A 24,971-nucleotide genomic window follows, 5' to 3' on the forward strand; every position below is an offset into this window, starting at 1 on the left:
AAATGTTTGCTTGTAAGGTGGAGTGAAACCAAGTTACAAAATGTGTCTGTGATTGTCTTAACCCAAAGCAGATTGAAAGGTTCTGGCAAATACTTTTCCACATAGATCTAAAGTACAACTCAGACTGCAGATGACTAGTTGTTTAAGGCTTGCTTATCTGCCTTCCTAGTGTGGGCTGGAAATGCTTTCTCTGTGTGAGATGGTCTCTCAATAGTGTTGCTGAAATGCAGGGCACCCTGCTGTGATCCTAGGGCACCACCTGATAATATAGTGTCTTCCTTCAAGTAGCACTTACCAAGCGTGGAAGACTCTAAAGTGGTAAACAACTTCACACAGACATAAATTTCACACGGAAGGGGAGCACAGTTACCAAATGTTTTTCTCTTTTAGCTCAAAAATGTTTGGCGAGTAATTTTGGCCAGTAGAAAACGAGGAAAATAAATGTTAACAAGTTGTGAAATTCGACATAGCCAGTCCAAAGACATGAGGATATGCAAATGCAAAATGTTTTTTGAATCATTCTGCAAACCCTTGAAACCCACAAATAACCCCCTAGCGCAATCACAGAGCCTTGGAAAAGACATTCTTTTGAAGTTCACTAGGAAAGTAATGTAAGTGCTTCATGGGAAAGAAAACCTTTCAAGGCTTTCCCTTTCTTCCCCCTGCTTCTGAATTGAATTGGTGGCGTCCTTGCATTATACATTCCCCATTTTCCAGAAGATTGAATTAAAACATCTTTTGTCATCAGAAACATTGCTCAGTTTGCGAAGTGACCAAGGCATGGCTATGAATAATTATGTGAGAGACAGTGCTCTAAAGTGGCTACAGATTTTCATTAGCGCCTCCAGACAGCAGTGCAGGGAGAGGGGGAGCGAGTCTCTGGGCCTGTCTGTATCAACAGTGATGTATCGCACAGCCCTGTGAGTCTTAACCGTTCAATTAGGAGCTCTGCTGAGGCCCAGCCTGTCAGTGGGAAAGACCAGCAGAGAGCCGGACAAGATCAAGAGCTGCTTCCTCAAACACACTTCAGGAGCTGGGGCCATCAATCTCCATGACTGTGACCGGCAGGGTGGCCAAGGTGCAGGACCCCCGCAGAAGCTGGGTCTGGCTCAGAAGGCTGCACAGGTAGGGCCATTCATCCCTATCAGCCAGACTAAAAATGAATAAGCTCATGACCTTCACAGTGGGGAGAGGGAGTGACACCCTGGGCATGGAGGGGAGAAAAATCTCATTTTCATCAGCATTTCTCTGGACACCAAGAAGCATTAGCCTGGGAAAATGCTGAGGCTAGGTTTGTTTTGTTCCCCGAGTTGGCATCCTAGTACAGCATGGGAATTTAGATGGTTAATGTTGTGAGAAGGGCAATTTGTACAATATCATCAGGCAAAGTTCTCAAAGTGTTTATGTACATGTTTGAGTTTGAATGCCCACAGTATAGCAGCAACATAATTATCCAAATTTAAGGTGCCACTCTGCTTCACACATGATATCAATCTGTGTTGCTGATGAATTAGGAAGCTTGTGGGGCCTTTGGAATGAGAATTAAGCTGAATAAACAAGTAGTTATAAGGCTAACCATGTGGCAGGGCAGTTTTCAGCTCTATGCATAGAGCAACTATAAATCATATCAATTATTGTGACACACAGCTGCTGCAAATAGCAAGGGAAGTTAAAAGTTTACCTAAACTTGTTATTAGTCCATTGGTTCATAACTGTTATCAGTTTTTTCTGTTACATGCAATGCTTAAAAGGTATGCACAGCTCTAATTGTTCCAGGTGCTCACTGTTGAATACATTACTTAGAAAAGAGACAATTTATGCTCATATGCCAAAAATCCTAATGAAGATCTATAGGTGGAAACAATGAAAACACAGAGGGGTTTGTCTACTATAGACGTAATAATGGCAATGATATATGTTGGGCAAATGTGAGCTGCAGTTATTTGCTTCAAATGCAATGAGGCTTTAGAGGAAACACAATGGAGCTTTACCAACAATGGCTGATGGATATTTATTGTATGCAGAGGGTGATTTGTAAAACATAGGAATCTTTTTGAAATGTTTTGTTTGTTAAAAGTAAATTAGGGATGGTACAAACTCAAATACAACAAGCCTAAGGCAATAATAATAATAATAAGTATAAAAAATGCTGAATGAATGGACTGCTTGAATTGATTTGACTATTCTTTTTTACAGGATTGTTACAAATTGCAGTATCTCTCTCTCTATTTAATCAAGTGGGGCACTTTTGTTCTCTGTTGTATCAGACAGTCATTGTGTTGGACCTGTGCAAAATGAACCTAATTTTTTCAGTTGTTAGTGCTGTTAGCTGTTATCCTTATTTTTTTTTTAGATGTGTAGCACCTATTGGCATTGGGATTTAGCTCAGTCACAAACTGAAACTCACATTTTCACCACAAAGGCGAGTTAAGTTAGGCTGATTATACACATGGTCGCTACCTACAGGCAAAGAAAGTGCTGCAATTTTAACAGTTGTGCTACCTGCAGGAAATGTATTTTTTATAGCAACCAGGGTTTTTTTTGCACCTGTATTTTGGAGTTTTTACATTTAAATATACAATTTAAAATTGTGATTTTTAACAAAGTTCTTAGAAATGTCATTACAAAAATACAAAACCAGCTGGGCTATTAAACAAACTTTCCTACAGAATGTGGCAGTACCATAGTTGTCGTATTTTGGGTGTCAGCGACAGTTTCTCCAAAACACTTGTAAAGTGGCAGTGATAATATATTCTTTAACTATTGTGGTATTTTCAGTTTAGGTTTTTAAAGCTCATCTAACTCAAACATACAGTTTATGCTGTAGGATTACATGTGTTGACATGTAACCAGGCAACCTTAGCCAAATGGGTTTGGTACATCTTGAAATTGTTTGCATTATGTAGATGTCCTGCTTGATTTAATTTGTATCCAATAGAAACTTCCTCTACAATATTGGCATGTATTTGCCTGTTAAAAAGACACAAATGCCCTTGCAGCATTTTTCTCATTTGAAAATAAATGGATGAATGACATGGATGTTTCTATCTAGTTCATTTTCTAAGATTGGAGAAAATGTGTATGTGAGATACTTTAGATATAGTATGTATTCATGTTACACAACATACACATCTTCATTTACAACATGATGTATGAATTGGTTTTAAAGCCTGTTCATGAGACACTCTGAAGCAACATACTGTATCATTTCTCTCAAATCCCAGTGATGCTCTGTAAGTAATTGTATTTTTGGCCTCACCAGCACATTTGGTCCTGGCCCTCAGGGGGGGTCCGGGGGCTCCGGTGCCTCCCTCCAGAGGTCTGGTCAGCAGAACACTGATCTCGTACTCTGTGTCTGGATCCAGGTGGCCGATCTTGTGTGTGGTCTTGTCTACGGGCTGCAGGTCATACATGGTGCCAGACACAGTGCGGTATTCCACCTCCCTGTCGATGATCGGGCCGTCCCCATTGATTGAGTTGGCGTTCAGCTGGATCCAAAGGTAGGTGGCGCCAACAGCAGTCAACTGGGGTGGTGCAATTGGCACCGGGGGCTCTAGGGAAACAAAGAGATTTTGATTGATGTTAGATACTCATACAGTACTATAATGGTGAAATGGTGGAAAGTCTTGTCAATACTCCCTGCCTGGGGATCTCATTATCTTCTTTTAAATCTCTCTTTTATCTTATGACTTTTTCATAACTGATGGTATTAGTGATGATAATCTTGTTTTATATTTTGGATTTGATTTACTTTTATTAAATGTTTTGTTTGTAAAGCACAGTGGTGGTAACACGCCAAGATATGCTGCAATGCACTAGCAAAGGTAGTGAAGAAGAAGACTGAAAGCTAGTAAACATGGATGTAAACATACTTAAAATACTTTTAAAAAATCAGCGTTGCAAATTTATGAGGTTTATGAATATACTTTTATATTATAATGTGAGATTATAATATAATATATAATATATATTATATTATAATGTGAGATTAATATTACTGATGCATTACTGCATCCACAGTTATATACTGTTGGATAGTTTAATCTATAATAATGCATCATATTTTATAACATCATAATATTCAAAACCTTGATTTGTAAAGTAACTAGTAACTATAGCTGTCATAAATGTAGTGGACTAAAAAGAACAATATTTCCCTAAATCGTAGAGGATTAGAATTAAGTACAGTACTTGGGTATATGTACTTATATTCCACAATTGCTGTTCAAGAATAGGTTAAGAGTAGACAAAGAGGATAATTCTGATATTTAATCACTGTGTCCCAATCAGACAAATAATTCCACTTGATCAATTCAAACTGTTTCAAAATGTCTTAGCCTTACACAATACTGTCAAAATAACTCAAGTGGTAACTGAGAAATTGTATTTCAATATCAAACTCTTTACTTTCACAGCCAATACGGCCATCAGTATGAGAATAGCTTCATCTGTTTTGTAGCCTTTGTGTCAACCAGACTCACTGAACAAAAGTCCCGATCTTTCAAAGTTAGACATGATTAAAAGGTGCACAATGAAAACGAATCAAGTAATTTTTAAGTAACAGGAAACTGCAGTCTTTGGTTAGTAAACAACAGAAACATTTCCACACACTCTATTGTACAAATATTTAATGATGGTAAGGGTGTTTTTCTCCAAAACAAATAGTATAACACTTTAAATTAATCAATTTCTGGGCCCTTTGAACCTTCAATGTGTCTGTTTGGATTTGACGGCAATGTAATCTCAAGTTCTTCAATACAAGTTTATCTCTGTCAGTCAAATGTAGTGTTCAATGACAACCTTGAAGATTACCTTTTCTCTGTTATGACAGCAATATTTGTGTAATCTTGCTTAAACCTTGTGCCATTTCTGGTTTAATGAGGCTTCTCGAAATGTCAGACAAGTTATTTCAACTGTGGGATATTTTCAGGATTGCATTATTATATAACCAAGCAAGGGGACGTTGCAGTAACATTTGAGGGGAGGTGTTAATAGAAACTTCTAACGTCTATAAGAATAGTTCTACACTTTTATTTTCACTTTTTAAAGCCACATTGACAAAAAATGCTTGTTACACCTTCATTATGTCACCATCATGTCTTTTATGCTTCGAACACTCCTGTCTCATGGTGCAACCAAAAACCTGCCAATGTCAACAAAGAGCTATGACCCACAGCCAAGGCACTGCTTAGGAATCTACCCTTGTCGTGCACTACAATAGTTACACGTCCCAGAGGCCACAGTGAGCAGCTCTAATGAGCACACATGTAACAGAATAATGCCATTAGTAGCCTGGCTGCTTCTCATGGAGTTGTCATGGAGAAGGAGAACTCTCCAGGCACATTAGGAGTGGTCTGAGGTGTCCTACAGAGAATTGGAGGCTCTCCTTCAGCAGATGGTTACCCCACGGTGACCTCCGTCACAGGTCCCTAAACTCCCACTAATCCAAGCTTCCAGTGTTGCTGTCAAACATCACCTAAAGCGAACCAGCTAATCCAGCAGGTCCTCTCCTGGACTTACACACAGTGCACCAGTCTGTGTGTTGGAGCCAGACAGAAGAATGAGGTGAACCAAAATCTGGCTTCAACCATTGGCTTGTTTTGATGGTCTTTTATGGTCTGTTGTTATGTCTTAAAAGGGGTTTAACTGAGTTAAGTGGCAATATGCTCAGATTCATTTAAACAACAGAAAGCAGGCTCACCCAGTAATACCATACCCCATAGTACATGGTGTATTAAAAAATACTGGTACTGTAATAGTGTTTGGCATTTGCAATATTTTAAAACATCAAATGAGACAAAAATGTATAAAATGGGTTTCCCAATGTTGGTTTCAGAGAACAGAGAACTCAGGTTTTCTTTAGTTGCTTGGCGTTTTGGCTTTTATGTTTTCTCTCGAGAAAAGCAGATGGCATGTACGATTACAAGACCAGATGTAATTTATTTTATTGCATAATAAGTATCTTTATTCATTTGTAAAAGGACTTACTAAGAGTACAGTTGAGAAATATGGTTAAAATATCAGTCATTTTTAATAAAAAGTGTCATGTGGGTTGTTACCAGATTTTATTGACACATTTGCCAACACATTCTATGATAACACCTTGTGATGCAAAGGACCAAATGGCCCTCAAAATATGACAAAGTTCTAACTGCTGACTCAGACATGACTTGTTCACAGGGTGAGAAAGAACAGGAAATTCAACCAACTAATATCCACTAAGGTTATGATACTGCATTTTATGATTATCTGGTTTTATCTGGTATTATCTTATAGGATTACCTGTGACACCTTCAGACTGTGTGATTCAAATGTCCAAGGTATCAAGCAAGAGCCCTTCAATCATTTAATCAATCTTCCTTTTCTATAGAGAACATGCTTTTCTCATGCACTGCAATGCAGAGATGCCACTGCTGCCATTCAAACCTATTTTTGCTGTTATCACTTGAGACAATTTCCGTAACAATACGACTAAGCAGCATGATGTATTATAGCAATAAGCATTTCATTTAACTTTGAAAAGTTACTGCATCACAAAAGCAACAGCAGCTTACGGTGATGAAATAATTCCTGTAGGTGCAGTAATCCTCTGTTCAACAGCCATAGCAGACGCACTGAAAATAACGGATTACCGGTATGAAATACACTCAAGTGCTGGAACACTTTAGGATATTAACAACTCAATTCCCACTGTTTAAGCCTCACGAGGCAGCTTCGCAGTAATGGGGCCCTGGAAAGGGCTCCGAAGTGAGCTGGCTGGAGATGGGTGACAGTGCGCAGATGACAGTGGTGGCCATACGCGAGGGTCAGCGAGCAGCTGTTGCCATGATGTTGACCAGACAGGCAAACGGTCTGGCGACAGCTGCGTCCTCCTCTACCGCAGCACCTGCCTGCCTGCCTGCCAGAGCACAATCACACAAATGCACACTCATGCAACGACAAACACTCACACTGACATGCACATGCAGGACCCAATACAGAATGACAGATATACTAAGACCCAACAAACTAGGGCTGCAACTAACAATTTTTTTCATCATCAATTAATATGTCTATTATTTTTTCAGTCTATAAAATGTCAGAAAATTGTGAAAAATGCTCATCAAAATTTCTCAGAACCCAAGGTGGTGACTTCACATTGCTTGTTCTGTCAAACCAACAGTCTAAAACCCAAATATATTCAATTAACAATATATAACACAGAGAAAAATAGCAAATCCTCACATTTGACAAGCTGGAACTAGTGAATCTGTGAATTTGTTTAATAACTTACTTAAATGATTAATCAGTTCTCAAAATTGTCATTTCATTTTCTTTCCATTGACTAATCAATTAATTGACTAATCGTTTCTGCACTACAAAACATACATAAATAGCACATACATGCAGACACACATACGTCTTGCCATCCATTTGTCATTCACCACACAGACAGCAATAGTAAGAGCTGCCACTCTTTTCTGTTGTTAGATTAGACATGAGTCTTTATAAATTCTTCTTTCATTTGCCCTTTACATCCACTGAGCCTCTCTTGCTAAGATGCAAGAGGTCCTCATTACGTTGTGCACTCTCCTAATTGGGCTGCTGTGAGTAAAGAATTGATCTGCTCCTGATAGGAGAAGAGGTGGTCACAGGAAAATGACGAGCTTGGCTGGCCGGCCTTCGATTTTTGGTGGCTATTCTCATTAGTGGCGACACGGCCGCGCCTCAGCAGCCTTGAGTTGGTAACATGGCCCAAAATACCACGTTGGAGCTCAGCGAATGCTTTGCGGGCTCCAGGTGATTCTAACCAGGCCAAGAAAGGAGCCGGCACTTGGACAGGGAGTAATTATCCCCCTTTCAGAGCCACTGGCTGCACTACAGGAGAGCCCATCACAAGGGAGGGGGGGGGGGCACGTGAAAGGGACTGCACTGGGCCAATCCGTATGGCGCTCTGGAAATACATGCAGTGCACTTCCACATAGGCACATAAATCTGACTGAATACTGGCATGAAAGGCAGAAGTGATTATCTGGGATAATCAAGCATTCACTCTCCTCATGTTGAAGAAAAAGGCAGTGTATGGTAATGAGGGGTGGGGGGAGAGCAAGCCGGTGTGTGACTGTGGCAGACTCATAATCCACAGAATCACTCCATGGTCACTCCTCCAAAAACGAACGGAAACGGTGAATACACATTTAAGAAGGATTGAAGAAGGATTTACGACTCAGACACATTGCTAGGAGGGTTAAACACTTGTTTTATGACTGGTACAATAAGAAGAGATATCAGCTTTTTTATGTGCGACACTTATAACAGTGAAAACGCCTCTTTTCTTCCTGCGACGAGTTGGCTTATGTCGGAGTCATCGAGGTGTGAAATCTCTGCGGAATTTAAAGTGGGATGCATTACAAGATTCAATGAATGCCTAAATCTAGAAAAATTACTGTATTTTAAATATTTATGACAAAAGCACTTTACACTTAACTGGTTTGTCTTGTGTAAAAATATATCTAGTAACACATTGAAAGCAGCGATCAGCAAAAATATTACTCCACCGAGTATGTGTAAGTGCGAGGTGGATGTGCGAGTGATTGTGTTTTGTTGAATTTATGCACGAGTGTGGTTTTGACTGCCTCCAGTGTGTCAGTAAATTTTCTTTGAGTACACCACTGAAACCCACTGATACACTCGGGCAGAGAGACTTTATCTCCCTCTTCACTCTGCTATGTCTGGGCCCGGCCACTCTCACATGATTGACAGACCTCGATCTGGACAGCCAGGATTAAACCTATCAATCACATAAAGCTTGGAGACAAAAAAAAAAGAAGAAAAAAAATCGGGGTAGTAAATTCAATTGAGAGCACAGGGAGAAAATTGAGGTGAAGAAATATAGAAGGCCATTACCGGGCTATAGGGCTGTAGGAAAGTGAGGCCTTGCAGGATTTAGTTTCAGACGACTCCATAAATTCATATCAAATGACTGCAGGAGTGAAATATCAGTGAGGTTACTGTAAACCCTGGTGCCTCTTGCCTTTGTGATCTTTTAGGTGGAATTGTGCTCAGTCAAGGACAGCCTTTACAGGGAAAGTATTAATGTCCTCTGGATAACAAATCAACCTAAAAAGAAAGTATTTTTAGTATCGCCTTGGAGGACATTTTCATCTACGAACATGCAGCATTTCCTGTTTATCTCCTGTTGACTTTGCTGTATGCATAGAGGTCATGTTGATGGAAAACATTCCTGCTGTCTGTGCTGTGTTCGTTCAGATAGGCGGTGTTTGTGTTTCTCTCTGCTCTGGGACCAATACTCACGTTTTATGGTTAGTTCCCCATAATTGGACACTCCAACCCCTTTGTCTGAGTGGACGATGCAGCGGTAGCGGCCTGAGTCGCCCTTGGTTGTGTTCTCTACATCGAAAGTGCCTATGAAGCGCCGGTTGTTCCAAGGTTTAGTGGCTTTCATTGGGGCCTCCCGTCCACCGATGCCCTGTTTGGAACCGAGACAAACACAAGTCAGCCTCCAAAATGGAAAGGTTTAATAAGCAAAGCGGCCTGACCTTGTGCGTTTCAGAAACTCTGGTTGAGTGTACTTATTGTCTGTTCTCATGCGTTTTTGTTTGTGTACTATCATTCCCATTGGTGCCTGATAGTAGGAATACATTTATCACACAGGAATGAATGCATGCACACACACACACACACACAAACACGCAGTGGGCTCTCCCCAGCTGTCACCCCTCACAGCAGGCAGATGGGGGACATTTGTTCATTAGAAATATTTCTTCATTACTGTCATCGGGGGACTTCACTTAATGTTTGTTTTCCAGCTCCTGTGCTAATGAGGACGTGTTTGTTAAAATGATGGAGTACCTGGCAGAGGACCTTTACCCAGCGTCATGCTCCCACTGATCACATGTGTGACAGTGTGCTTAGCAACAGAGCAGGCAGGGTTATGTCTGCCAGATGCACTACCTTCGCTGTTCAGAACAAGGTCAATTCAAGACTGCTGTGCAGCTCAGTTGTGCCGGATATAGTACACAGTATCCACAGAGCCAACATCTATATAGGTTAAGACCATACTGCGGTGATCTGAAACAACTGTAATCCCCCACCCCCCAGACACAGAGGCCTCTGGAATCTGGTGAGCAGGTGCAATCTCAAACACAAGGGCACAATAAAGCAATGTGTAAATGTCTTGGCTTGAATTTGTCAAATGATTTATACAGTAAATTACAAAAGCTACTTGTATTTCCTGAAACCACCTTTTAAAAGCGGATGTAAGGCTGGCAAGCAGGCATCAGCTTTTGGTTCCTAAATAAAAAGAAAATTATTTCCATACTTTGTGTACGTGTGGTACATAACAAGGTGCCATGATATATAATGACATGATTTAACCCCCCATAGCACCTCTTCTTCACCTCTACCTTGTCCATCGTTTTCTCATATCAGGCAACATTGCGCTAATACAGGACGTATTTTTTTAAAGTTTGTTTGCAGTAAGTTTAACCCCATGGTACAGTTGGTTTCACTTTTGACTTAACTGGTAACATAGTTTGAACCATACATTAAGTTCCGTTTCAACAAATACCCACAATATAATATACCTTACAAACTGTTTGTGGTTAAACTGCTAACCAGAGTTATGTTTGAGGTCTACTGTTGTACAATTTCAGTGTACATCTGCTAGCCAATCAGGAAGATGTACTGTCTATGGCTGTGGTGTACCTGTTAACATTTGGCCCTATGTAATTAGGGTTAAACATGTTTAAAATAATGAAGTACTCCTGCCTCATCATCTTTCTTTCTTTTTTGCTACCCTTTTACGCAACCATTTGGATCCAAATAATGTGATTTATTGAGAAAGCACAATTGTCAGTGTTGTGAGTTGTTCTGTGATGTTGATTAATCATCAATTTATATTTTGCTTCCAAGACAGTTGCCAACAGCGGTATCCAGATCCTCACAATGGTTGACAGTTGTTAACATCTGGCCTGATTTTATGTGGATAAAATGTTGATTTGGTAACCATTCCAGTTATGAAAAATATTTATATCCCCTCAAACCAGACATTGATTTCATGTATTTAACATGACATATTAGAGAACTTGCTACATTAAATGGCATATGCTACATTTCTAATTTCCCATTTAAAGAAGACACAGGCCTTCCAGCCTTTTTAGACCTGGTGGCACAACAGTAGCACTGCTGACTCCAGATCAGAAGATTACATATTCAGACAATAGGGTCTGTTCAGTAAGACAAACTCATTTCCAGAGGGCCCAGTTCTAATACTGATTTGACCCTCTGATCTAGAGTGTAAGTAAAAGGATAAAAGTGGATCTCACCTGAAGCCAGAGACGGAAATTGTCCCTTTTGCGTCCATTGACGGTGCAGTGAAAAGATGCAGTCTGTCCAGCGTTGACTTCCACTCCCTTTATAGTCAGGAAGTGAGGTGTGTTCACTATGAAAAAAGTGCAAATATTTTTCAGACAGCTACAAATGTTACATAAGATTACATGCTGAGATGCAGAGTTCAACTTCCCTAAAAAGGGTTTGTACTTTTTGAGAATGAATCACCAGAACTGGGTGCTAGAGCAGCTGCATCAATGCCAATCTATGCTCTTGTGTCCACAATTTCACTTTTACCCACTTTGTAACTCTTGTGCCAAGATTTGTATGCATAATTGGAGAAAAGTAGGTTTGAATGGACTCTGTATTACACCATCAGATACCCCTCAGTGCCAGAGGCCAGCATCGCTTTAGCACCTAAATCCTTAAAATGAGACACCAGAGGCTGATCTCGCACCTACCAAAAACCAAATTCTGCTGTCTCTTAACTGCATCCTTACATTGACTTTTTCCAAAAGCATTATTCTCTTTTCCAACTGTGCTCATTATCAGTATGCTCAGACTGGGATAGTCAACAGAAAGTAACTTATGTAGAACATTTTTGATTAGTACCGCTTTTCTGCATAGAAAAATAGGGCAATTCAGTGGAGCGACCTTGATTCGAAACATAACTGAATCTCTAAAGACTTGGCAAAAGCTAATTCTATCACTAATCATCAAGTCTTTCACTTCTACTTAATATTTCATAACCTCGTCTTTGAACTACACCTCCTTTATAACTTTGTCCTGTCAATCCATCCAGTGCCAAAAAAGAAATCTATTTTTCTCATCGTTGAAGTCTTCTTTAATGATGGAAGGAGAGGCAGACCACCCAGTGGCATAATCACACCTTTGTGCTAGATATTCCACATGGTCGTATAAATAGAAAATGAATTGGCTGTGCTAAGGAGTCGCTCTGATCACTTTGCTTATCACTCAAAGAAATCCACTCACACATTTACACATTTAAACATTGATCACGTCGCAAGGTGTCATTGATTTACTCAAATACATTTATATGCAACACCTATTGCTATATAAATCGATCTTATTGACATAACATTTGTAGGAATTCAGCTGCTTTCAAATGGTTACCAGGTCATTAGTGCCTAACAATCAGAGCTTGATACTTCAGCTATGAGGTGTAAAGTACAAATCAATTGATGAAAACTCTTGTGGTATTGATTTAGACTTAGACTGTAGAGTGTGAAATCCTCTTAGTATACACTTAAGGAGTGCCATATGGACTAACATGACTGTCAGTACTCAAAAGCATAGCAATGAGGAACCTGAAGAGCCCTCATCCTTGTACTCCCACAGCAGCAGCCTATCCCAAAAGAAAAATTCTAAATATGCTAGTGATTACATGTTCATTAGCTCCGCAGCGCACTCTGAAGTGCTTGTACTTATATTCAGCAAGGGTAGCAGAACTCCGAACATCTGAGAGATGAGATGCTTTACTGATTATCCTTAAGGGAGGAGAAGTATAGTGGAATCCAAACACAAGCAGCAGCATAGTGTATGGTGGTACCTTTTTTAGCACTATTTCTCCCGTCTCTCAAAGGATAGATTTAATACAGCCACTCCAACATTAAATTCTGAGCATACTTCAGCATGACAACTGTATGCTCATAAATCTTCAGGGAGTTAGGAGGAGGGAGGTTTATACTGGATTGACTGTAGTATACTCTTTGAAGGCCTTTTGTTTGACTGGGAGGCCTTGAACAGAACAACGATACAGGTATTTGGGAGGGTGTCACGGAAAGGACAATGACTCTTTGATGATATTCTTTTATGGTGAAGGGAAAAAGGACTTACTGCACTGGTGGCCCTGGACCACAACGTCTTTGATGGCCAGCAAGCCACGCTGCCCTGAGGTTACGGCTTCAAACACAATCTGAGGAGGAGAGAGGAGACTCATAACACCAATGATAAATGGGCACGTCTTCAAATGGCACTTGAGTGAGGCTGCCCGTGTGCACAGAGAAGTCCGGCTTCTGCTAATGTGATCTGCTCTTAGCTGGGCTGCAGCTGGTCACACAGCTGCAGGCCACTGACATTATTTCCACAATATGTCACAGTTGATAGGTGTTATGACATGCAAGTGTTAAATTAAGTTTGAGCCTTGAGACGATTAGCACACAGTCTGTGACAAGCACATAGTGTATAGGGGGTGAGATACCTAACATCACAGCAATGTTTAAGGGGTCAATTCACCCAAATTTCAATTCTCACTTACCGCTATCTAATCATTTGATTTTAGATGTCCAGGTGCTGAGATTTTTGCCCTCACCCCAAAACAATGTAAGTGGATGGAATTTTGTTTGTGCATTGAATAATGACATTATGAAAATTCAACAGTAACTTCTCTTTCCAGGTTTGGAAAGAAGGAAATATCTTAGCTGGTACAGACTAGGAAACATATGTAGCACTGTCAAATCCAAAGCAATCAAATATGTAAACAAGTCACTGTAGCATCACAAGCTGTGACATACAGTAACTTCCAAATATAATAGTTTCAAACGCTAAACTTAACCTGCAATCCTTTGTAAATATAAGTGGGACTTTATTTATACAAGCAAACATTGGAGGAATATGAGTGTTTCAGAGTTAGCAGTGTTTATGCAGAATGAGGGTGAAATAACAGATTTAGCTAACCTAACCAGTGTTATTTGGCCATATAATCTAATGTTTTTGGCACAAAGTTTTGTAATTTGAGGTAGACTGTGAAATGTAATTTAAAACCTTTCGCTTTTACATCATTGTTAAATGGCCTTTTGATCAAGTGACAGGTCAGATGAGTAAACCATATTCCATTACTTCTTTGACTGTTCAACCTAAACGTTAGCAAGCTAATGTTAGCTTGGTTGGTTGGTTCACATTTGTATTGTTGGCACTACTTTCGATTACAGAAATTGTCTCTATAAAACTATTGATTGAGGTAGAAATCTCAGAGGTGAATACCTCAAAACCTGAATAAATAAACCAAAACTATCGGCATGGATAGATGCCACTAGAGGTAAGTGTGAACATGTGCTTTTTTTCATAATTTGAGTGAACCAACCCTTTGCTGAAAATTTAAAGGGTATCTCTTCGACGAAAAAGGGCTGCTGTTGCATTTCACAGTTGCTCTTGTCTAGTGTTACTTGTTTGACATGTTTGTTGCTGTCTCTGACAACAGAAAATATGAAATCAAGTACAACTGTGCTGTGTAGGACTAACATGAGCCTATTTTAAGGGCCAAGTTCTCCTGCAAAGCAAATGGTCCTAAGCCCTGACAGAGGGCGTGTCCCAGCACAATGTCAGAGTTATGTACTCGCTGGTCTGCAGTGTGATAAAAAGGGAAACAGAATGCCAGTCCCTTCCCAAAACCAGGGTGTGGTGTAGAGACCCATTACACCACACACACTCATACTGCACATGTTTTGCATGCCATTATTCCCTAAATATAAGCCTATATCTTCCAATGGTATATATTAATGGGTATGTTCCGTATATGGTGTCACCCAGAAACTTATGTCCTGCTAGTCGCAGCTAGGCTGCACACACATACATCTCTGAGATTCCTTTTGTAGCCTAGGAATGTGGAGGCGGAGATAGTTACCATTGTCATCTGGGAGGCAGGATGCCTTCAGATAAGGCTGTCTAATTATAAATTTCTTTTTTTGTCTCATGAAATATGAAAGTGAATGTCTCGGGTGCCAGTTATGGCCTCATTACAGGCTAATTTAAAGGAAATTAAAAGGCCAACCACTCCATATATCGCCACCAGACAAATGAACTAGCCCCCACGCTCTAATTGAAATCCTTTGTTTGTGCAACAGACATCAGTCAGCCTGCCTAATAGCTGTGATATAATTGATTCCAACATCAATGATAGTGCAGTGCATAATTGGGCCTGACCCACAGAGTGAAAATATTCACATGGGACGAAAGCTGTTGATGTCACAGGAAAGTTCACCATTCTCATTTGTCAGAGAGACAGACAGTGAACCCAACATTCAATGTCTACATCACCGTACTGGCTATCCCTAAGGGACTTGGCTAAGTACTACATTACAGCAGGATTGATTAGCTCTGCCATAGGTTCTACTGTATTGAAATCAAGATAGATGAGGACATTTGGGTTTTTCTCTCTCATTGGTGCACTGCTGCATATCAAGATAAATAATGGGTGCTCATCTTATGCATAAAGTACATATTTTGAGCAATATGTGCAGAGCATATTTAGACTGTGCATTACATTAATTTGTAAAAAAACACTTACTTTCAGTATAGTTTTCCACAGTGTTCAGCAGTTTTGGAAATGCATGGCAATCTCAATTTAAAGTTTTAGGGATGACCTGATGGAAGAGTTAATTATTAAAGGCTGAAAGGCTCATGATGACTAAAAGCCTTAGCGGTAATTAAAAAATTATTTCCAAGTATCAGGTGGCTTCCCTTTGACAATTGCGTAGGTTACTATGCAATTAAAGATACCTATAATTAGTGCCATGTTGTTAATTAGTGACAATTTCATGCATTGGTCTCTCTTTTCTTGACTGACAGTGGTGCTAAGATCATTAGCATCCTTGCATTTACCCATGTTGTCAGTTTGGGTCTGCAACAATCACAAAATAAGACAGACCTTCCACTGGGATTTGAAAGGCAACAGATGCTGGGAATTTCCCTCAACACACTGGTGTCATTTTGGGCCTAACCACTCACCCCACAGGCAGAGATTTGCTGAAACACACCACATGCATGTCAAAATGTTCAACCTGAACTTCACTTAGAATTCAAAAGCAACACAGCATTTTGTAAGTGTAGATTGGATTGTTGCATTGAAAAAGCAGTTGAAATCAAAGTGTCTGAACTTGAGCTTGAGCTGAGCAAAACATTTTATTTCTTAATTTCAAAACAGAGTCAGTGATGGTTAGCGCTTAGCCTTGTGGTCTGCATTTCGTTTCAGCCAGATATGTCTGCACATAGGATGAATCCAAAGACAACAAGCTGTCCCTTCACTACAGACAGACTCCTTCAATCGAGCCAAACTAAAAACATTTGACCAGACTGGCTTTGCATCATTATGTCACACAAGGGTCACCATTGTGTCAACAGCAAGCAGTGACTATTACTGATAGCTGCAGCACATTCTGTCCTAAACAACTGTTGCCTTCCCCCTCTTTCTTTCTTTTGTCCATGTGCTTCTCATTAAGGCTCCTTTCTTGCATTCAGCAGTGAGAAGCTCAGCGGTGTCCCTTGTTAACTAAGTTATCAGGGTGGCTATGATGAGCAGGCAGGAGGACTCCCCTCAGCTCCACTGACCGGCTCTGCCAGGCCATAATGTAATAATTTACCAAGGGTCCATCTCCCATTGGGACGTTAAGGGGTCTCTCTGCATCAATTAACATTTGGTGGACTCATGGAACAAGCCTGGCGAAGACTAATAGCCAGGCAAGTGTGAAATCACCTTGCCCTGGACAGCAATCACGTGCATCGCTAAGTGAAAATGAGTTTTTAGAATTGGAAAAAGAGAACTGGCTCAGATGGAAGGGAGAGAGAACAGATTACCATGGATACCAAGGTAGCCCCAGAAATCAATATTCTTAGGTGTTTTGAATGGGCTATTGTGCGATTGTTTGGACCTTATCAAATAATAAATTTGTCTTGCTCCACCCAGTGAACAGGCTTTAATGACTTTGGCTTAACTATAAAGGCTGCTTACAATGAGCAACCTAGTTTTGTGATGAGACATTATGCAAAGGACAGCTGGAGTCAGACTACACTTCCTCACCTGGTAGAAGTTGGGCCAGTAGGTGCTGATGGCCAGCTCAACCTGCCCCCAGGAGCGAGTTGCTGGACCTGACACGTTCCAAACAGGCATCCCCATGGGACTGTTGTTCTCTTTGATATAGACATTTAAGTGACCTGGGTGGCTGTTGTCTCTGCCTCCTATATAGTAGTGGAAGGTAACGCAGTGGGTGTCATTCTCCCTCAGCTGTGGTGTCAGCAGTAAGGCCTTCTGCCTTGCAAAGCGTCCTGACGTGTTCACCATCATGAAGGTTGAACCTGCAACATGGACAACAGTTTTATATCATGAGTTGAGCAGGTTTTATCCAACCAGCAGTTAAAACAGTGTCAGGCAAACTGATGTTTGTAGTAAAAAGTCCTACAATAATCATAATCATACAGTGTCCTATATACAACTGCAAACCCATCTACCTGACATGATAGTATGCTAAAATAAACTACAAAAAGCATTTGGAAATATTATTACAAATTAATTGAAATATTGGTGATATGTCATTACCAAGCGGCAACCTCCGGGTCTGAAAATGAAGCCAACGTGGAAGTGTCAAAAACTGCAGTTCCTCGAATGGCCACTTGAGGCTGGCTCCAAAAGCGAGGCAATCCCTAAAAACCCCCATGTTAAACTGCCCAACTTTACAGCATAAATAAACATGTCTACAGCCTGGTACAAAAAATGGCTTTGGTCTCTATAGCATGACAACTATACGGGGGGTGAATTTTTATATAACTCACCCGTTTAAATTATATTAAGGCTTAAAGTTATGTGTAATTAAGGACGTGGCCGATTTGAGTAACAAGTGGGTGCCGTCACAGGTGCTTAGCCACAGCAACCAGGCTTCATTCGGCCCGCCTCAGCTCCAGCCACGCTCCACCTCTTTACCCATTTTTGGATTAGCCGGGAGTTAGGCGGAGTCAGGCACTGCCAAGATGGCGAAGGCCGGAGCCACCACACTGAGCTTCACAATGGCTTTTCAGAAACCCATGGGTTACGTCACGGAAATTACGTCCATGTGTTATACAGTCTATGGTCATTACCAGGAAGAGGTTCTCGCTATGAAAGACAATGTCGGTCAGTCAGTCGACCAGTCCACCACTTTGATCCAGACTGAAAAATCTCAACAACTACTGGATGGATTGCCATGAAGTTTTGTACAGAGATCCATGTTTCTCAGGTGATGTATCCTAATGACTTTAGTCATCCCCTAACTTAATCTAGCGCCATCACCAGGTCAAATTTTAATTGAATTACTTTACTTTATGACCAAATACCTGCAAAACTAATGACATTCCCACCAACCTCAGCTGTACTTTGTTATTAGTGTTAATTAGCAAATGTGACCATTCTAACACACTAAACTAAAATGGTTAACTATCTGCAGCATGTTCGTATTTAGCATTTAACTCAAAGCTCCGCTTTGCCTCAAAGAGCCGCTAGAGTGGCTGCAGACTCTTAGTCTTGTTATTTTACATGCACACTAAAGGCAACACATGGCGGTGTATAACAAGCATCAAAACAATTGCACGTAACGCTTTCTAAGTCAAGGACCACAGTCCTTTTTCTCGTGTATGCTTTGGGTGTCAAATTCCACATCACTATGTGTTTGACACTCTTATTTGACACCCACATTTCATTTAACACCCACTGATTTTCCAAAAGGGGCAAGGGAAGTTTATTTGCATAGTACCTTTCAACAACAAGTCAAAAAGAGCCCCAAATGACAACACTTTTCTAAACTGGACTGTGTTGAGTTTCAATTCGTAGGGGCAAATAATGTAATGTATCTTTAAAATAAGATGCCAAAGACTCATGTGATATTCTATGAGCACTAAAATACTTTAATAAGTTACTTAAGACCTTAATGTATTCGATCCTGTTATATCCTTGGCAACATATAACTTCTGTTGGTGTTTAACATAACAGAAAGATCCCCTAGACAAGAATGAGATTATTACTAGCAATGACGTCCTGAGGTTTAACAGTAACTAAATAAAACGCCTAATCTTATATGAGTATACAGTAAGCAGGTAAATGACTGTACTGAGACGTTTCCTATTAGCACTGAGAATTGTGACCCTTAAAGAGAAAATGCTCTTATCTTTGGATTGATAGAAACTCTCTAATCATTATCGTTCATCAAAATACAAAGACAAAAAAAAAGACTAATACTACAGTACAAATGCTGAATGTTTGAGAAGAGTGTTTTTCTCTCAATGACAGAGAGAAGGGAAATGATGAGAAATCAATAAGATAAAATCTATTTGCCAACCAAGCCCCATTTAGATTTTATCGCTTTGGTTCAATATTAAAGGTTAATCTAATTCTCTCCCCTCTTGCCAATAAAACACAAGTGAGAATTATTATATTGGCAAACTTTCAAGGAGATGCAGAACACATTCTATTTGTCATCATCCTATTTAGCTTGCCTTGGTAATGAGATGGCACAAATCGTAACAGCACTTGAGACACAGCCAAAAAGACTCAGTTTATGTTGAAATACATCTTTTTGGAAGTGTGGTAATGACTGGAAGGCACATTTTGCTTAGAGGTGAGACTAATAACCTGTTTGCAAAAAGCTCTGCTCTCCTGCATGTGAGGCAGAGCTGAACTGCAGTGGACGTGAATCTTTGTCATTAAATTTAACATCTGGTGATTCACTCAGATATGGTGTTAAAAAGGGTGAATAACGTCAACTTAATCAGCAGGCTTGGTCCCCGAGTGTGTCAGCCAAACAGCCTCTCACAAAACCCTATTTGTTCCATCAATGACTCGAGCTTGCCCACTTGTCTTGTTGTGCTGCACTTGTAACGCTCACCAATTCCATCTGTCTCCAGCTTCAGATAACGAGTCGGGGTTCTGTCATGTTTACACAATGAAACAGGAGGAAAGGGAGCAGAGGAGGAGGAGGAGGAGCAGTGAGTTGTGATGACACGGAGTCAGCCTCCTCGGCTTTGTTTTTCAGATAGTAGCAAGTTGTTACTTTTAAAAGGATCTTAACATGGTTTGGATTATATGAGCATCATATCTTATGGGGGGCTTTATTTTAACATGAACTCATAAGAACTCTACGACACACAGGGCCTAAACCATGAACATAAGCCAGAGAGACCATGCTATACTGCTGGTGAAACTATGCATGTTAAGTGTACATGGTCCATATTGGATTGCAGATCACGTGGACCACATGGGCCACAAGTGGAATGCAGAATATGTGTCAGTGAATTGAGGCTTACATTAGGCTCTGATCAATTCTCATTAGTCAAGAAAAAAGAACTTGTTAGAATATATTATTTAAATATATTCAAATAATTACGAAATGCAAATCAATAAATACATACTATCATAAATGTACTTACTAGCTTTTTACAGAGCTCACATGACTTAAGTGCAGAACTTCAGAACTACGGAACTGTCTCCATGACAACTGAGCAGTTCCAACATTCTGTACTTGGATCACATGATGACAACTGAGACATCGCCATGACAACTGAGCAAACTCCATCCGCTGAGGAAGAGCGGCTGAAAACCCTGCTGAAAGCTAGTCTTTTTTTTTTGATCAAATTAATACATAATTTAAAAAATAGATAAAACAGTGTGAATAAGTGTTTCAGTAGTTTGTGAGTGTTTTTTCCCCCCCCCAATCATGTATGGCTTACACTGGCCCTTTTTTGTGGCTTCCCTAGTATGTTTCACTGTAAGTGTGTGAGAATTGAAGTTTGAGTGTGCCATACAAGGCCTTTCATAATATCTCCCTGTGTTTACTGTAATAAAAGGCAGTGATTAGCTATTTATGATTGTGGCTTTCTTGTGTTATAGATTTTCCTGCACAGCATGATCACTCTGTTATGATTCACTATTGTGAACAGCACACTGCTGTTCTCCCAGAGCCTTTTAATGTATTATTCACTTTCAGTTTGTCTCTGATTCAAAAGATGAGGCTAATTATTTCTGAGGCTATGCAAGAAGTTGTGTAAGGTACATGTAGAAGGGCAGGAGAGGAGTCGACTTTGAGACACTTGTTTGTCCAACCTCAATCAGGTGCCTTTCTATGAGGGCTGAGGTCTCTTTAATAACATTCAGCCATCTGCTCAGTTGCCCAGAACATTTTTGCCTTTTCCCTATGAGGCATCAGCAACCCTTGGTGTGATGCAAACCAGCACTAATAATCAATTGATGAATTGTTCAGTTGTAGCTCATGTTACAAAGGCAAAGATGCTGGCTCCACTGCTTTCCTCTATGATTAAAACAGGCGGTTTACTTTTCATTTTCGACAGCCACATTGTGACAGTGTTGCACAGGAGATTTTTGCACAGCAGTGCTCTTTGTTGGTAATTAGAGATGAAAATATCAGATCCCTCAAGCAGCATTTGTAAATTTTTTACTACCATGTTAATGCAATATTAATAAAACAATAGGTACCTTTTGTAAGTAGTCACTTCGTCTGTAATAAAGCTTAATGCAGTGGCCGTTAGTATTAAAGTGCAATTACTTGATAGAAATACATGTAAATATTAGAACATTTCTTTCTCACTACTAAGCAGGTTGCAGAACTGTAGCAACGAGGCTGTGAAATTCCTGTCACCAAATTTGAGGCCTACAAATCGTCTAGATTTGGGTCAGTGAACCCAAACACAACAAGGGGAAAAGGTTTTTCCTTTCCTCATTACTGACCACCATAAAATATAAGAATATAGTATTTCAAGTGACAGCGTGCCTCCTCATCATGCTGCCATTGTCACTGTCTAACAGAAGTGAAGTGAAGACGACAGGAAAACACTGACTGTCATTCAGTTTCTATGCTCTTAGAGCCTAATGACCACATACTCTGCAAGACCTGCTGCACCATGACAAGCTAATTAGCCAGCGAGACTAAGAGCAAATTATAATGACACTGAGTTAGTGCTGTGCTAATGTGCTAGTGATGCACAAGGGTGTTTTCTCCCCCTCTCTTCTTCTTTCTCTCTCTCTTTTGCCTTAACAATGGCGTGTTCAAGACCAATTAAAAATACAGAGCTCTCGGCACACTCAAGGCCTGTCTCTGTAAAGGCCAGTGCTCGGCTACTGTCTAAGGTATTCAGAGGAACAGATTTATTATTATTCCAATGTAGGCCACCTTCACCTTCCATTACAATGATGGCTGAACATGGAGACCGGTATGAAAAATGAATTAGTTAAAGATGAAGTGTTCCTGATGCAGATGCTACATACATTCATGTTGCTGTTTTTCAGAAGGGCACATGGTTGAAATAAAAATGTATGACTTTCATAGGATATTTTGGACATTATTAACAAGGAAACTGTGCCTGAGTGAGGGCTGTTATGCAGAAAACCTTAACTTTACACTGATTATCAGACAATTCGTTGTCAGAGGCTATAAATGAGAAGGTGTCTCAAAAATGGTTCACATTTAGCTGTGGCCCCAACAATCTCTTAGATTTCAATGAATTTCTGTCATTAGTCAAGTGTTGATTAAAGGGGAACTCCACCAATTTTCCACATCAAAGTCCGTTTACAGGTCTTGGGGAGTACTACTGCATACTATATGTGGAAGTTGTCTAAAGCCTTTTGTGGCTCCACAGGGAGCTGCATGAAATCTGATAAATTGCCTCAAAAGATGTCACTTGAGTCTGAGACAGTTGGGGCTGAAGACTACGAGTTTGAAAATGAAAAAAAATTTGGGAGTGTGGAGTTAGAAAGAAGTGAGCTTACCAGACCTTTGTAGCCTGATCCTCATCTCTGCTACATTAGCAGCTACTAGCATAACACACCTGAATCTCTGACCAATGTCGGCTATCAAATTGCATTGTGGGTAATGTGGGCACCAGGTTTTGACCAGGAAGAAGAATATGTGGAATAAAAACATACTATATCTCTGATTCTTCCATATCAGTTTTTGCTACTTTTTAAACTGTCCATTATGAGTCCTACAATGTTATAGGAGAGCAATGCTAAAATCAGTGGAATACTCCAAAAACATCCAAAACGTCACTAACTGGCTGTTAAAAAAAATACACTAAACTCATGTGGTATTTTCTCTGAAAGTCAAACTAAGAACAAACACAGTAAACAAACCTAAACTATTATGAGGCTGCAGCTTGATAAATTGAATATCTGGTCAGCATCGGTGAGGTTATATGCAATCTAACAAATGTTTTCTACTAGGATAAAGAAGTGTGTAGACCCACAAATGTTCAGGTTCAGGAGGACATTAAGCAATCCAAAATAACAGCTTTAGTGGTTTATTGGTATAATGAGCCATACAGAGAGAACCATGGACATATTCTTCCATCAGGTTAATCCTTTGACCTGTTAGCTCACTCACACTGGCAGAGCAGTTGAGAATTGGTCACAGCTTCTGTCAGTCCATATGGGAGAACAAGTTCCTTCAGCTAAGAGCATAAGCTAGTGACAAACTGGCAATCACTGAAGAACTAAAAACTTTAATTTCATGGTTTTTTAGCACCTCAATTCAACTCAATTTAGAAAGAACAGCTTTGGGGAAGTCTCATGTTGTAGAAAGCAGGAGGAGGTTCAGGGTTGGTGGAGAAGTAGACAGAGAACAGTGACTTGAGACAAATGTCAGATGAATCCTATTAATCCTTTACTGCATTCATGCTTCCTTGTTTGACTGTAAAAAAACCCCAAAAAAACCCCCAAAAAAAGTCTGAAGACATTACTCCAAAAAGACTGACCAGCATCCAATGTATAAATATCATTTTCTATAAAGACACATGATTGTACAAATAACACTAAAGTAACCAAATAAATGCACTGCACATTAGGGATACATTTAGAGGGCTGGTTACACAGTTTAAGCAGAATTGGAATGATGTAGCAAAATACCCCAAGCTGGTTTAGTGGCTACATTTGCACATTTTCTTTTTTCCCTTGGTTCCTTTTCTTAAAAAAGGTAAGAAGGTCTTCTTAATGGGAATACAGTCAGATATAATTTAGTTCACTCAAATAGGGTACCATCTAATCCTAATCATCAAAGTCTATAGATTGAAGGTATTTAGATTAATTATGAGTTGAGTGATGGTCTGAGCAGAGGATATAATTTGCAGTAATGACTAGCGCTCATTATTTCTCCTCCATTCAGGTCTTGAACTCTGTGAAAATCATTATGTGGGGGAAATCAGAATGAAGGGGCGCTCTTTAAACCCAAACCCTCCAGGTCTCATTTGCTAATAAAATTCACAGAGGTCACCACCGCAGAAAAGCACGGCTGCCGCTTCGGAAATGTCAATGAAGACAGGGCTATTCTCACATGCCTGCCACCAATCAAAAATGCTCTCGCTGTGAGGGTTAGGCTGTTAATGTGAACAGCCGTGGCCTCCACTCAATTTTCCAGAACTTTCCCTGTGTCCTTTGAAGCATGGAAGGGGCTTGATAAAGTAACATTGAATAAGTTTGGGTTCTCCATATGAAGGACCTGCCAGGTTTCTTTGACAGTGTCAAACAGTTTCACCCAAAACCATCCATCATGCAGAACACGTTGCAGCCCTGTCATTTTAGTCAGGTGGAACAACTGACCCTTATTATGTTCCATGGCAGCATCCTTTGTTGCTGCGTGTCAATCAACAGCAATTCTTAATGGCTTAATATGTCATCTTAATATGCAGTACGCACTATTGGCACTCCACTGCAATAAATAGGTCATATAATGGCCCATTTGCCCGATACAAACCCATTACACAACAGAGTGTTCTCGTGAGTCACCTAGCTGCGTCATTAGCCTTAATTGTACATACCATGCATAATAATGGGAAAAGATACAGTATGCAAATATGTCTTCCATCATGACAGTACA

General features: G+C 40.1%; 1 protein-coding gene across 13 annotated transcripts in view; it reads right to left on the reverse strand.

Annotated features, from left to right (window-relative positions):
* The window catches only part of LOC122886766 (receptor-type tyrosine-protein phosphatase mu-like), a 154,054-nt gene that overhangs the window by 88,438 nt on the left and 40,645 nt on the right, over nt 1-24,971 (reverse strand). For all 13 annotated transcript variants that reach the window (XM_044219337.1, XM_044219336.1, XM_044219340.1 and 10 more), the window contains exons 3-7: nt 17,147-17,421; nt 13,189-13,267; nt 11,328-11,443; nt 9,295-9,469; nt 3,260-3,553 (exon numbers count right to left, since the gene is read on the reverse strand). In XM_044219337.1, the coding sequence (XP_044075272.1) occupies nt 3,260-3,553; nt 9,295-9,469; nt 11,328-11,443; nt 13,189-13,267; nt 17,147-17,421 (939 nt within the window). The remainder of the gene's footprint in view (nt 1-3,259; nt 3,554-9,294; nt 9,470-11,327; nt 11,444-13,188; nt 13,268-17,146; nt 17,422-24,971) is intronic.

This window comes from Siniperca chuatsi, linkage group LG13, assembly GCF_020085105.1.
Source record: "Siniperca chuatsi isolate FFG_IHB_CAS linkage group LG13, ASM2008510v1, whole genome shotgun sequence".
NCBI classification, from domain to species: Eukaryota; Metazoa; Chordata; class Actinopteri; order Centrarchiformes; family Sinipercidae; genus Siniperca; species Siniperca chuatsi.